Source organism: Pinus tabuliformis, chromosome 4_2, assembly GCF_031772625.1.
Source record: "Pinus tabuliformis cultivar Carrire ecotype Pingquan chromosome 4_2, CPIR1, whole genome shotgun sequence".
Taxonomy (NCBI): Eukaryota; Viridiplantae; Streptophyta; class Pinopsida; order Pinales; family Pinaceae; genus Pinus; species Pinus tabuliformis.
The window spans coordinates 849,285,769-849,298,293 of record NC_142304.1 but is presented as its reverse complement, the minus strand read 5'-3'; the positions used below and the strand labels follow the sequence as shown (position 1 = coordinate 849,298,293).

General features: G+C 37.6%; 1 protein-coding gene across 1 annotated transcript; it reads left to right on the top strand.

Moving 5' to 3' along the window:
• The first annotated feature begins 11,503 nt into the window (after nt 1–11,503).
• Nucleotides 11,504–12,094, top strand: LOC149172337 (uncharacterized). The gene has a single exon (XM_089426280.1). It carries the CDS (start codon nt 11,504–11,506, stop codon nt 12,092–12,094), a length of 591 nt encoding a protein of 196 aa, XP_089282406.1.
• The last annotated feature ends 431 nt before the right edge of the window (nt 12,095–12,525 follow it).

Sequence of the window (12,525 nt, the reverse complement as noted above, 5' to 3'; positions counted from 1 at the left end):
ACCCAACATGCCAGTTTGGATTGTGCATTTCTTACTTCCATGTAGCCTTCTAGCAGTCCGGACTGCCTTTTTCACATTTCTGGCAGCTAGTCTCCTGGCCTCCCAAGAAAAATTGTGCAATCCTTACCAGTCAATCCCCAGGTATGTTGCATGTCGTTCCTCAAGTTTCTTTGGTTTTAGCTAATAGATTTCTTTCCATGCATGTCGCAATGTATCCAGATCTAGCAGGTGTTCGTCTTCCTGTCAGCAGTTCAAGATCAATGGCCTCTAAGGGAGCAGGATCAAAGGACACTGATGGAAGCGCAACTGGAGCAACAGTTGAGAGAGTGTCTACATGTTTGTCGATCTATGAAGACACCAAGCTGATTGTAGACAAGGACATCAAGCTGAAATGGAAAAAGGTCAACGATGCATTTGTAGACACATTTGGGGAAGACCTCGAAGACTACCAGGTCTATGTGAACATTCACAAGTTCTTCTTGTATCAGATTGCATGCAGGTATCTCGTGTTCCCATGCACGGACATGATACATTGGACCGTCTTGCACAATGATCCTGAGACGATGACATTGAGCAGTGTTAGTGGGACGAAGATTGCTACCTTCAGGGCATAGGATTATGAACAGATGTACCATATGTCGAGGCCCGTTGTCACCATGGAGACACCCTTCAACATACCTAGCAGCAATGCCAACTCTAGAGATATCTTGAGTCAACCAAATTCAAGATGACACCCAACCAGATCTACAAGATGAAGATTGTGGAAGGCGTATCAATACTTGGTCATCTTTGTATGTTGCTTGTATGGCCAAGAGAGCACGGAGACCTTCTCATAGAGTTGGGTGATCGCGTTGGACCAACTGGCCAGTGAAGGCAAAGCATGCAACTGGTCCGACATGTTGGCTCACAGGGTGAAGGAATAGGTGACAAGAGATTGGCATCCACCCAAAGGTCAATAAGTAGAAATCTACATGTCTGCTTACATCTTGGATGCAATCTGTGCCTATTAGGATTTCCCGGGATTGAAGTGGGCATGGACATCGACGAAGACCTCTGTGAACACTTAATGTAAAATGTTTTTCGAATGCAGCTTCAGAGGAGTTATCACACAATTGTCCGATCATTTTTTCACCCCAGCGTACAAAATGATATTTAAACAGGATCCACCTTGCATGTCAAAGGCAACAATGGAGGCACTGATCCATATAGTAGATTGGTATGCCTCACCATTCGACACCTTCATATGGATGTATGGATGTATAGTGCGGAGGAGCCTCCGCATGTTCTACCAAAGTTTGCCTTGGACAAAATCGTCATGCAGGAAGTATCATACCACATCTCGGTAGGATTGTCAGTTAGGCTGCATCAGAAGAAGGAGGCAACTTGGCTTACTCTTCCATTTCGGATCGGGTTATATGAGATACATAATTTCAAGCATGTGCATGTCAAAGCAGAGGAGGTCAAGAAATATCCATTCGATGCCCTACTATGCCAATTAACCCGTGACTAACACTCCTCCAACAATCCTTCTCTTTGACCAAACCACCGATGCCTTCACTAGTGTAGGGAGAATAATGTAGGTACATGATAATAAGTATGGACACTACATGACAATTGGCATGTGATTAGAAAGATAATAGTCATTTAAGAATGTTATAAATGGAGTAATTTTTAAGAAAATTAAAGATTACCCTATGTAACTTTTAATAATGAGTAACTTAGACTTACTTGTCAAGTTAACATCCAAAAAATCATGAAATTGTATTGACATAGGCTTCACGTTTTGTAAAACAAAAGATAAATAGGGATAATATGAAGTAAAAAATGAAACATTTCCAAGTCCTCACAAAGCACATTAACTTTTTAATGTATTGGTTGGAGGAATATGGTTTGATATGCTTGAATTTTAGTAATGTGTGGATTTCTCAAGACAATATTTACTCCAGTTACACCCTTTTTCACACTTATTTACTCCAGTTACCCCCTTTTTCACATTTTCTATCGTTTAACATTGTTACATTTTCAATTCACAATCAAAAATTTTATTTCATATTTTTTCATGTCGTAGTCTAATAGTTCTAGGGTTTGGAGGTTTTCTGGGCATATTTTTTTGCTCAAATTTGTCTGAAAATATGACAAAAATTTCTTGAAATCACAAGTTTGCAGGACTTTGCACAATGTGATTGCCATATGGCTTGTTGGGGTGCTAAGTCCATTTGTGTATTTAAAAACACATTTTAAACCATAAAAAATCATGATATGACAAAAAATGATATAGTCAAAATCCAACCAAAAACTCCAAAACTTAAAATAGTTATACAACATCATTTTTCGTTATTTAAGTTATTAACCCTCTTTATCTTCTTAGCAAATTGAGTTACCTTGGAAAATTTAAAATTAAAATAAAATGACTATATTACAAATATGTTTAACAAATTTTGTGTTGCACACCTAAAACAAGCTTAGATCCATCTTGACCCCTAATATATTGTGTTGAGAAAGATCAATTTTTTAAATATACAAAATTTTATTCTTAACATAAAAAAACATTAAATAAATAAATATCAAATAATATTTTAAATATTTGATAAGTAAAATTTTATATACCATGGAGAGAAATATAATTCAAATAAGTAAAATTGTATATACAAATTAAGAAAGAGGGAGAGAGAATGAAAGAGGGAGAGAGAGAATGAAAGAGGGAGAGAGAGAGAGACATGGAGTTGGAGAGGGGGAGAGAGGGAGGAAAGAACAAAGACATAGAGAGATAGAGGTGGAAAGAGAGAGAGGAAGTGACAAGGGAGAGATGGAGAGAGAGTGAGGGAGAGAGGAGAGGAGGGAAGAGAGAGAAGAGGAGGGGGGAGATATAGGGAGAGAAGGGAAAGAGAGAGAGAGGGAGGCATAAAGATGGAGGGGAGAGAGAGAAGGGGAGAGGGAGGGAGATAGCAATAGAGTTGGAGGGAAGAGAGAGAGAGAGAGAGTGATGGGGGGAGAGACAAAGGGAGGTGGGAGAGAAAGGGAGAGAGAAGACTCAAGAGAGAGATGAAATTGGAGGGGGAGAGAGGGAGTGATAAGGGAGTGATGGAGAGAGAGTGAAGGAGAGAGTAGAGTGGGAGGGAAGAGAGATAAGGAGAGAAGGGGAAGAGAGAGAGAGAGAGAGATGGAGAGAGAGTGTATTTTTGGGGGTGTTATAGAGAGATGGAATAAGAAAGAGACACACACACACACACACACACATATATATATATAATCATCATAGATCCATCTTAACCCTAATCTATCAAGTGCCAAAAGGGATCAAATCTCTCGAGGTGCAAACCTTTCCTCAATTTTTGCACTCAAAAAAGAGGTTTGCATCTCGAGATGTTGGATCCCTCTTGGCGGTTGATAGATCTGGGTTAAGATGGATCTAGGCCAATATAATTAGAAGTTTCATTATTTCGTTACCTATTCTCTCATTGTAAACTTGTGTGAACATCAACGAAAAATCCGATAAGAAGTACATACTTTTGATATTTATACGGTTCAAGAAACCAGTAACATACATATAATATATATACGGTTCGGGAAACCAATCTTAACATACATCTAATATTTATAATATCCAGATGAATTATTGGATTCATCCCATCCATGATAGAAAATCCAATAAAGAGCTCTCTCAAGGTTGTGTAATGAATGTGTTTCTCTTCTTGTTGAAGGTATATTAAACTCTCATTTACCTAAATAATCGCCATGATGATCACATATTTTTTTTATAAATTTTCCATATAGAAGTAATGAACCTTATTCCTCTTTCATATGTAACAATCTTCTTCATCACCTTATTACTTCCTCATATGAAACAAACTACTCCATCATCATATCATTGTATCACGAATGAGACCTATGTTAATGACTAATGGTTTTTTATTATGAGGTTATAATTGTGCTGTAATTTCTGATTGAGAATATCATATATATATATATATATATATATATATATCTGAGGAACTTAATTTCTCACCGGCACGTAACCTTTGAACAAATAAGTAAGTTGACATTGTGAAACACTAATTGCAATGTGTAAAAAGAGAATTTCACAAGAGGGGAGACATGAGTGAGTCTCTGGAAGGAAGTAATAGTACTAACCTAAGACATACACACGAGAGAAAGCAAAGATTCGTTAGTTATATAGAGAATTAGCTCACATAGGTACAACGACCATTAAAGTAAATACAACACATCTTCAACAAGATAAGCACCAAACCTAATGAAGTAGTTCAATTTCTTCAGTACATATGCTTACACCATATATCGTAAACGCCCAAAGAATAGTCTTACAATATTCATGATACATGCAAGAAAATGTGTTGGCTTAATGAGATTCAATTATTAAGTGAAAGATTCAAGTACACAGTTACAACGCTGAGACACTAGTTCCAATAGTGGAGCATTAAGTCACTTCTTTCTTCTCCAAAGAATAGTTTTCTCTCATATGCCAAGTTAGAGAAGCCAGGACTAACTCTACAAATCTTAAGCCTCCAAAAGCCCTTTGCTTGACTTATGAGGTTTCTTTTACAATAAGAGGAATGACCTTTCATATCTCCTATGATTTTTGAGCTCCTAAATGAATTTTGAACTTCAATTTAACTCATTTGTCAACATGTGAATTTTCATATTACACATATGACTCTTGGACTTCCACTTATTAAATTTTTTCATTTTCCCCTTTAGTAATTACATCATTACATCCATATATGATGTGGCAAGATACATGGACACACATGACACTGTGATGAAACTTGTATAAGCCACAACTTGGAAATGATTACATGGGCTTCATGATGAGGTGGAAATGCCAAGTTGTTCTCCTTGTTGCTATGTCTTTGACATCTTTATGATAGATCTGATTTGTACTCCATTTTCACCCTCCAAAGGATCATGGATTAATATTGAAATCCTTTGAGTCATCACAAAATGTCTCCATTCTGCCTTGTTCAAGGATCTACTTCACGTCTTCACGATGGTTCTTATTTGTGCTTCTTCTATGAAAGTGCTTCTTCACTTCTTCTCCTTGACATCTTCCTTGAGCATCACCTTGCCTTGTTTAGGTGGTACACCTACCAATGAATATCACTCATGAAAATGAAAAATTAGTCTTGAAATCATCTATCATATCTCTTCGTAGCTCATGGAAGAAGTTGCTTGTGATAGGTTTGTGAAAGGACTAAGAAGTAAGCACTTAATGAGGAGGGTGTGGTTGAACTCAACAGTAACTTAGGAGAACACCATTGTTCATTAGAAATGTGTCATGCACTATTACAAGAGGCTCTTCAAGGTCTAATGCAGTGGGAAATCACAAGGAACAATGTGACGAGCTTGATGACTAAGACTGCACCATGCATTAGGCTCAAAGGAGTAAGAGACAATGAGAGCACAGTTTGACTTGAAAATTACTAAGAGGAGGCTCACCAAGGTCTAAGGTTGTTCCATGAACTAAGGAAGAAAGAGAGGACAAGTTTTGGGTGCAGAGAGGGACCACCGTAAATACTTGGAGCAATACTAAGCATTGTTACTACGCCACATGATGGGCTTAAGGGAAGGTCTCTATACCAGCACAATTTGACTCAACAGTGGTTGAATTTTAATTAGCAATGTGATCTTAGCCTTATTCTAGTGCATATGGGGAGTTTAGTGGCCAATGGTTGAGTCATTATTGCCTTAAATTGCACTTATACGCTAAGAGAGAAAGGCGGGATTGGGACTAGTACATTTTGACTTCACAAAGGCTCATTATCTACTAGAACTATGATGTGTGTCTTATGCTAGTGTAGTTTCCTCAAACAATTGCTATCTATAAGAGGATATTGCATAGTTCATTGAAGTAAGTAGCATAAAGTTAGGTTACTTTTCCCATGAGGGTTCTCACTGCATTGTGAAGGGAGGAGGGCCTTTGCATTGAGCAATTTGTTTTTACAAGAGGATGAAATAGGTCCTTGTTTTCATTTATAGGTGCTTTATGCACTATGCAAGGTATATGTGATACAAAATCAGTGTAGTGAGTTAGTATAAGCTAGAAGGCTTAAGTGACTATGCTTTGAATGTTCTGAATGTGCAACCAAAGGAGCTGACCTTCAAAAATACTTAGTGCACGAGTCTAGGAGAAAGAGGTATCATCAATGGGGCTCATGAATAGGTTTTTATCATCACCTATAAAAAGGGGAAATGCCTTCATAACCTACACTGGGAAGTAGGATTGAGAAGCACTCCAAAATGGCTAAGTGTGGGATTAGTAAAGTAAGAAGGGGGAAATTATTTGAATAAGACTCAAACATTGATCACACACATGGAAGCCATAAATAAAATCCAAGGGAATGCACATGACTAATCAACATCAATCACAACTTGAACAAACAACAAAGTGACACTTATTTCTAAGTGCGACAGTTGAAACACCACATTGTGACACTTAAAATATAAGTGTTACAAAAGTTTTGATTGTAACCAGAAAGTGTGCTTAGCTGTAGGAATGTGTATAGTCCATATTATTATGATATGTATGATAATTTAATGCACAAGAGTGTCCTATAACTAACTCTAGTGATGTGCAAAATTGTGACACATGTAGGAGTCAAAATAGTTAGAAGCGACACTTGTGATAGTAAGAAAATGTGAAAACGACAGTTGAAAAAGCTAAGGAAATTGAAAGAGGCACATGTCAAAGTGAAGATAACATGAAAACACAACTTTTTAAAGTGAAAACAAGCAAAAGCGACAATCATGAAAGCGAAAGCAACACTTGTGAAGGAATATGTGTGCAAAAGAGACAGTTGGGAAAGATCACCAAAATAGAAGTATAATTGCAACGAGAATGAGAGAAGTTGTCAATGGAAAGTGTGCACTGGATATCAACATAGGTTTAACATTACACAAGAACTATATTGATAGACTGCATTATTCATGTTCGAGCTTGCATAAAGGAATATCGCTTATGAATTCACCAAGGATTGAGCATGTGTGAGCAAGTGACTTTGACAGTTAGAAACTAGGAAGAAGACTTAAACACTTAGCACAACATTAATTGACAATGAAGTGACCATAGAATGACATATTGTAAGATCCTTAGTAGGCTTTAAAATTCAAGTGTATGTTACATGTCATGTTGTCACCATTAGGAAAATGACCATCAATCCAGATCTTTTGATATCCATCAAAGTGTTCCAAAGCATTCCCCTTGAAGGTTAGAAGCTAAACAATCCTAAAGAGAGTGAGAATTATAGATTACATGTTCCAAAAACGTATTTTTGAGTACCTGTGTGGTTCCCTAGCTAGATTTTGCGCATACGTAGATTTGACCATTAAAGTGAGTGCAAATTTGCGCTCTGTCTTTCACTATGAACTTCACACATGACTCAAGAGTAGTAAAAATAAAAAAGGTATATTCTAGAAGCTTTGTTGAGTGAATATCTCCCAATTGAAAGCTTTGAGTTGATTCTTACTCAAGTTTGATCCCTATGTTCATGGAGCTAATTCCATCTCTTTATGGATCCCTAATCCCACCTTTTGAGGATCTCAAACCTTATCCTCTTGGCCTATAAATAAAACACAGAATAGAGGGTTAGGGAGGACCACTGAAGGTAAACCTATGTTGCTTAAATAGGGATAAAAGGCTTGTTATTCAAGGAGAAGATTGGAGACCATTGGAAGAGGCTTGTGACATCAAGGAAACCAGGTTGTAAGCTTGTTCTCCTTAAAATTTAATACAAAGCAATTGTTATTTCCTAATTTCATATATTTTGATGTTATTTGTGAGATTCCTTGATCACTCACCTGGTGTATAATTGATTATTGATTCAACTATATGATGTTGTTCATTTAGGATCTTCATTTACCTTTGATTTTATATGCGACATGCTTTGATCCTTTTGAATGTTTTTTTCTATTCATTTCTTTTGGAGCATCATGGAGAAGTTTTGGAAAGCATTGGGAAACTGTCTAAGGCATTGAAGAAATTATGGTTGTGGAAAGAATTGAAAGGATTTCTACAAGCACTTCACTAATAGGTAAGTGATTCTTCACATACTACATGTTTCAAGTTTTAGTTATAAGCTAAGGAAAGGTAACAATTCTTTTGGTGTTTATTACTAGGTTTTTTTGGAAATCTAGGGAGATTCTTCTTGTCCACAAGAAGGATTAGTTTGCTATAACAAATTGGAGACCATACTAGGGAACGTGTTGTTCTTCATCATCTACTTGTTTTGAATTTTGAACCTTTTCTCATAGCCTTGTCCGAGTGTCTGAAAGATATTAAAAGTTTGTATTTTGTGAATTGTTTGGTTTCATTTTTTATTTTTTCTAAAAATTTCTGAGACTGCACATTTTATATTTAGAAATAGAGCGTATATCTGCACATTGAGCCTTTAGCAACAGTGCATATGCACACTGGATCAAACTGTTTGCCTACAGACATACCTGAAATTTTTGAAAATTTCTTTTTTCCTCTCACTAAGTCCAGGAACTTTTGTATTTGATGCTTGATTACACTTGTTTCCACCTTCAGAAAGTCTTTGTTAATTCAATTGAGTGTTACGAAAGATCCTTCTTGAATTTTTTTTCATGAATTAGGGTAAAATCTTCATCTGGTGTTTTATAGATCTATCAAAAGAAGGATTTGTTGTTCTTGATTTTATGTCTTCTTATCTTTATTCTCTCAAATAAATCATGTTTAGTGTTTATTTTTGTTGTGTGTGGAGCATGATTGTTCAGGGGTCTTTGTTTCAGCCGGATGTATACCCCAGGAAGTTTTGTACACCCCTCCACGCGGGGGGTGCGGGGGGGACTTGTCCCCCCCGCGGGGGTCTGGGGACCAACAGTCCCCCGAAGCCAAAAACAAATGTAAAATTGCCTTGTAAAAGTATAGTAATTTCTAGTCAATCTGGGCCGTTCATTAGGCGGATGATCTGACGGTAGAACTTATGTTTGTTTAGGTTTTTTTCCCTAAAGGCAACCCCTCTCTTTGTATGAGGGTATTTTATTTGAGGCTGTGTGATAGATGTGTGTTCTGTGTGAGCGAGAAATAAAGAGGTGAGACTGTGAAAGAAAACAGAGGATATTACAGCGGATTTGCTGTAGGTTGTGTCTCTTCATTTTGCGGGATAATAGAAAGGAAGGACTGGCTGTTCGGGGTGGACGTAGCCCAAACTGGGTGAACCATGTATATCTGTGTCTCTGTCGTTTTATGTGTTTTTTGTGTTTATATTTCTAAAATATTTTATGTGTTCCATTGCTCCGTAATATATAATTTTCTAACAATTTTACCTATAAAAAGATCATCTCAGATTCTATTCTCGACGAGAAATTAAAGAAGAAATTAACTCCATCTTGTGAAACCATCCCTAAAATCTATGGATTACCCAAGATCCATAAGGAAGGGGTTCCCCTTAGACCCATTGTCAATACTATTGGCTCCCCAACATATGAGCTTGCGAAATATGTTGCTAAAATCCTTAAACCCCTTGTCGGAAATACTGATTCCTTCATCAAAGACTCCCATGATTTTGTGAATCTAATCAAAAATGAAAAGATGGAACGTGATGACATTCTTGTTAGCTTTGATGTGGTATCCTTATTCACAAAGATTCCTCTTGATGAAACCATTCAGGTTATAAAAGATGTTACTGATCCGGGAACTGCAAAGCTGGCGGAAATCTGCTTAAGGTCAACAGTATTCACCTTCCAAGGAATATTTTATGAGCAGACAACAGGTGTGGCTATGGGATCACCCCTATCATCGATCGTAGCCAACTTGTATATGGAACACTTTGAAAAGAAGGCTCTTGAATCTTATCCTTTAAAGCCGGCGTGGTGGAAGCGTTTTGTTGATGATACCAACATAAAATGGACCCATGGTAAAGCAGAACTTGATAAGTTTTTCATTCACTTAAACTCCATCTCTCCAGAAATAAAATTTACGATGGAACTTGAAGAGAATATGAGCATCCCATTTTTGGACGTTCTAATCATCAGAAAGGAAGATGGCTCTCTAGGCCACAAGGTTTTCAGAAAGTCAACCCACACGGAAAGTTACCTCCATGCGGATTCCCACCATCACCCGGCCCAGACGTTTGGTGTTCTAAACACCCTTGCCATCAGAGCCCTTCGAATTTCCGACTCAGAGCATTTGAATGAAGAAAAGAGGCATTTGGTTTCAGTTTTTAAGAATATAGGCTACAAAGAGCATGAGATTAAAAAAGCCATAGAGAGAGCTGAAAGAAAGTTGTCATCTCATGAGCATAAGGCGCAAGATCAACCTCAGGGTAAGATTTTTCTTCCTTATATCCTTGGTGTTACAGACAAAATCGCTAAAATCCTAAGAAAGAAGAACATTTTCACTCATTTCTCAGCTCCGGGTACCATCAGACAAGGTTTGAAATCTGTTAAAGATGATATTGACAATCTTCAGCTTAAGGGAGTCTATAAGATAGACTGCTCTTGTGGAAAAAGCTACATAGGTGAAACAGGTCGCTCCCTCCAGACAAGACTCAAAAAACATGGTGCTGATATCAAGAATGGAAGATCTCGTACCTCAGCACTGGCAGTACACTCCTTGAAGACTAAGCACCATATTTTCCTGGAAAACGCTTCTATTATCGCAAGAGAGGAACACCATCAAAGACGAAAGATCAGAGAAGCTCTTGAAATTATGAAGTATCCTCAGAATCTGAACAGAGACAATGGTTTGGAAATTAGCGGAAGCTGGCTGCCCTTGATCAAAGAAGTTAATAGTCGCCATCCCATCCCCAGGTAATGCGTCCTCAGGTATGTTGTCCTCTGTTATTCTATAATAATTTAATTTCTTTCTATATAGAGCTATCAATTAATTTATTCATTACATTAGTTAACTATATATTAGCTATTTATGTTTACTAATAGAATGTAATAAATATATAAAAATTTATTAATTTATTCTTTATAATATTTATTATAAGAATTATTATTTTAATTAATATATTATAATACATTAATTTTATAATTAACTATTAATATAATATTTAATTATTATATAATAATAATAATAATAATTAATCAATTATTATATATTATTCAAATAAAAATAAAAATTAATTATTTATTATAAAATAATTGATTATTATTAATATTGATTTATACATTAGTTATTTTATTAATATATGAATTATTATGTTGCGGATACTCGATAACTGGAAGGGAACGATGCGCGCTAGGGCCTGCGCAGCCGGACAGCGTTGACAGAGGCAATAGCAGGGATCAGATTGTGGAAGGCGGATTTTGATTCGCTTGGGCAGCGAATCCCCGTTGTAAGCGCGTTTCAGTCTTCTGAGATCTCAGCGGCAGAGCTGGGTCTTAACCCTAAAAACACGCCCTGAGCGAAATGGGAGAGCCAAGGGGGGGGGGAGAGATCCCCTCCTTCAAAAACGTGGTAATAGGCGAGACAAGCACAGGTGGTGTTCAGCATAACGAGAGGGAAAATCATGCCCCAGTAATGGGCAACCTGTGGCAGAAAAGAATGAGAGGAAAATGTCTACCTAGGGCACAAAAACAGCCAAGGTATGTAGTTCCCTGCAACAAATTGGAAGAATATAACTGTTACATGAAAGACCATGCCCTAATATGTAAGTTCATAGGGTACTGGCCTTCAGAGAAGGAGCTATACAGATGGATCGATCAGAGGTGGAGACCTAAAGGACACGTGGATCTCAAATTGGGAGCCCAAGGTTTTTTCACAGCGATCTTTACGAATCTGGAAGATAAGAACAGGATCTTTGAGGAAGGGCCATATTTCTTGAACAATGCAGGCCTGTTCATGAAATATTGGGAGGAGAGATACAGCCCAGAAAAGGAAAAACTGCTTGATGCACCAGTCTGGGTTCGACTGTTTGGGCTTCCTGATGAATTCTGGGACCCTGAAATTTTGGAAGGAATAGGTAACACGATTGGGAGCTTTGTTAAAATTGCAGAGGCCACGAAACGAGGTAAATATAATGCTTATGCGAGGATTTGTGTATACATGAATCTGGCAGAACCCCTCCCGGAAAACGTTGAAGTGGAGTATCACGATGAGGTTTGGAAGTAGCCAATCGATTATGAACACATTCCCTTCAGATGTCGTAATTGCCATGAATATGGCCACTTATATCGACAATGCCCACTGAATAAAGAGGAAGAGTCCAAGAAAAGCCAAGCGGATCATCAGAGAAGTACTGAGAGAATGGAGGAATCGGAGAGAGGTTTTCAGCAGGTTACAAGGAAGAAGAGGCAGAATAAAGAGGGACCAAAAACCCAATCTCAGGAGAAACCCAGCCAAAAAAACAATCAAAACACGTTTCGGGTACTACAGAGGGACAATGAGGAATACAAAGTAAATTTGGAGGAGGATGAGGACCCGGAGAACACCCCTATGGAAATCGCCGGAGAGGAGAAAGGAAAGGAAAAGAACCTGAACAAAACCAGCAGAGAACGACCGGAGGAGAAGATAGAAGAAACAGAAATGGAATCTCAGATGGA

Coding starts and splice junctions, on each gene's coding strand:
- LOC149172337 (XM_089426280.1), top strand. CDS start 11,504: ATGGGCAACCTGTGGCAGAAAAGAATGAGAGGAAAATGTCTACCTAGG.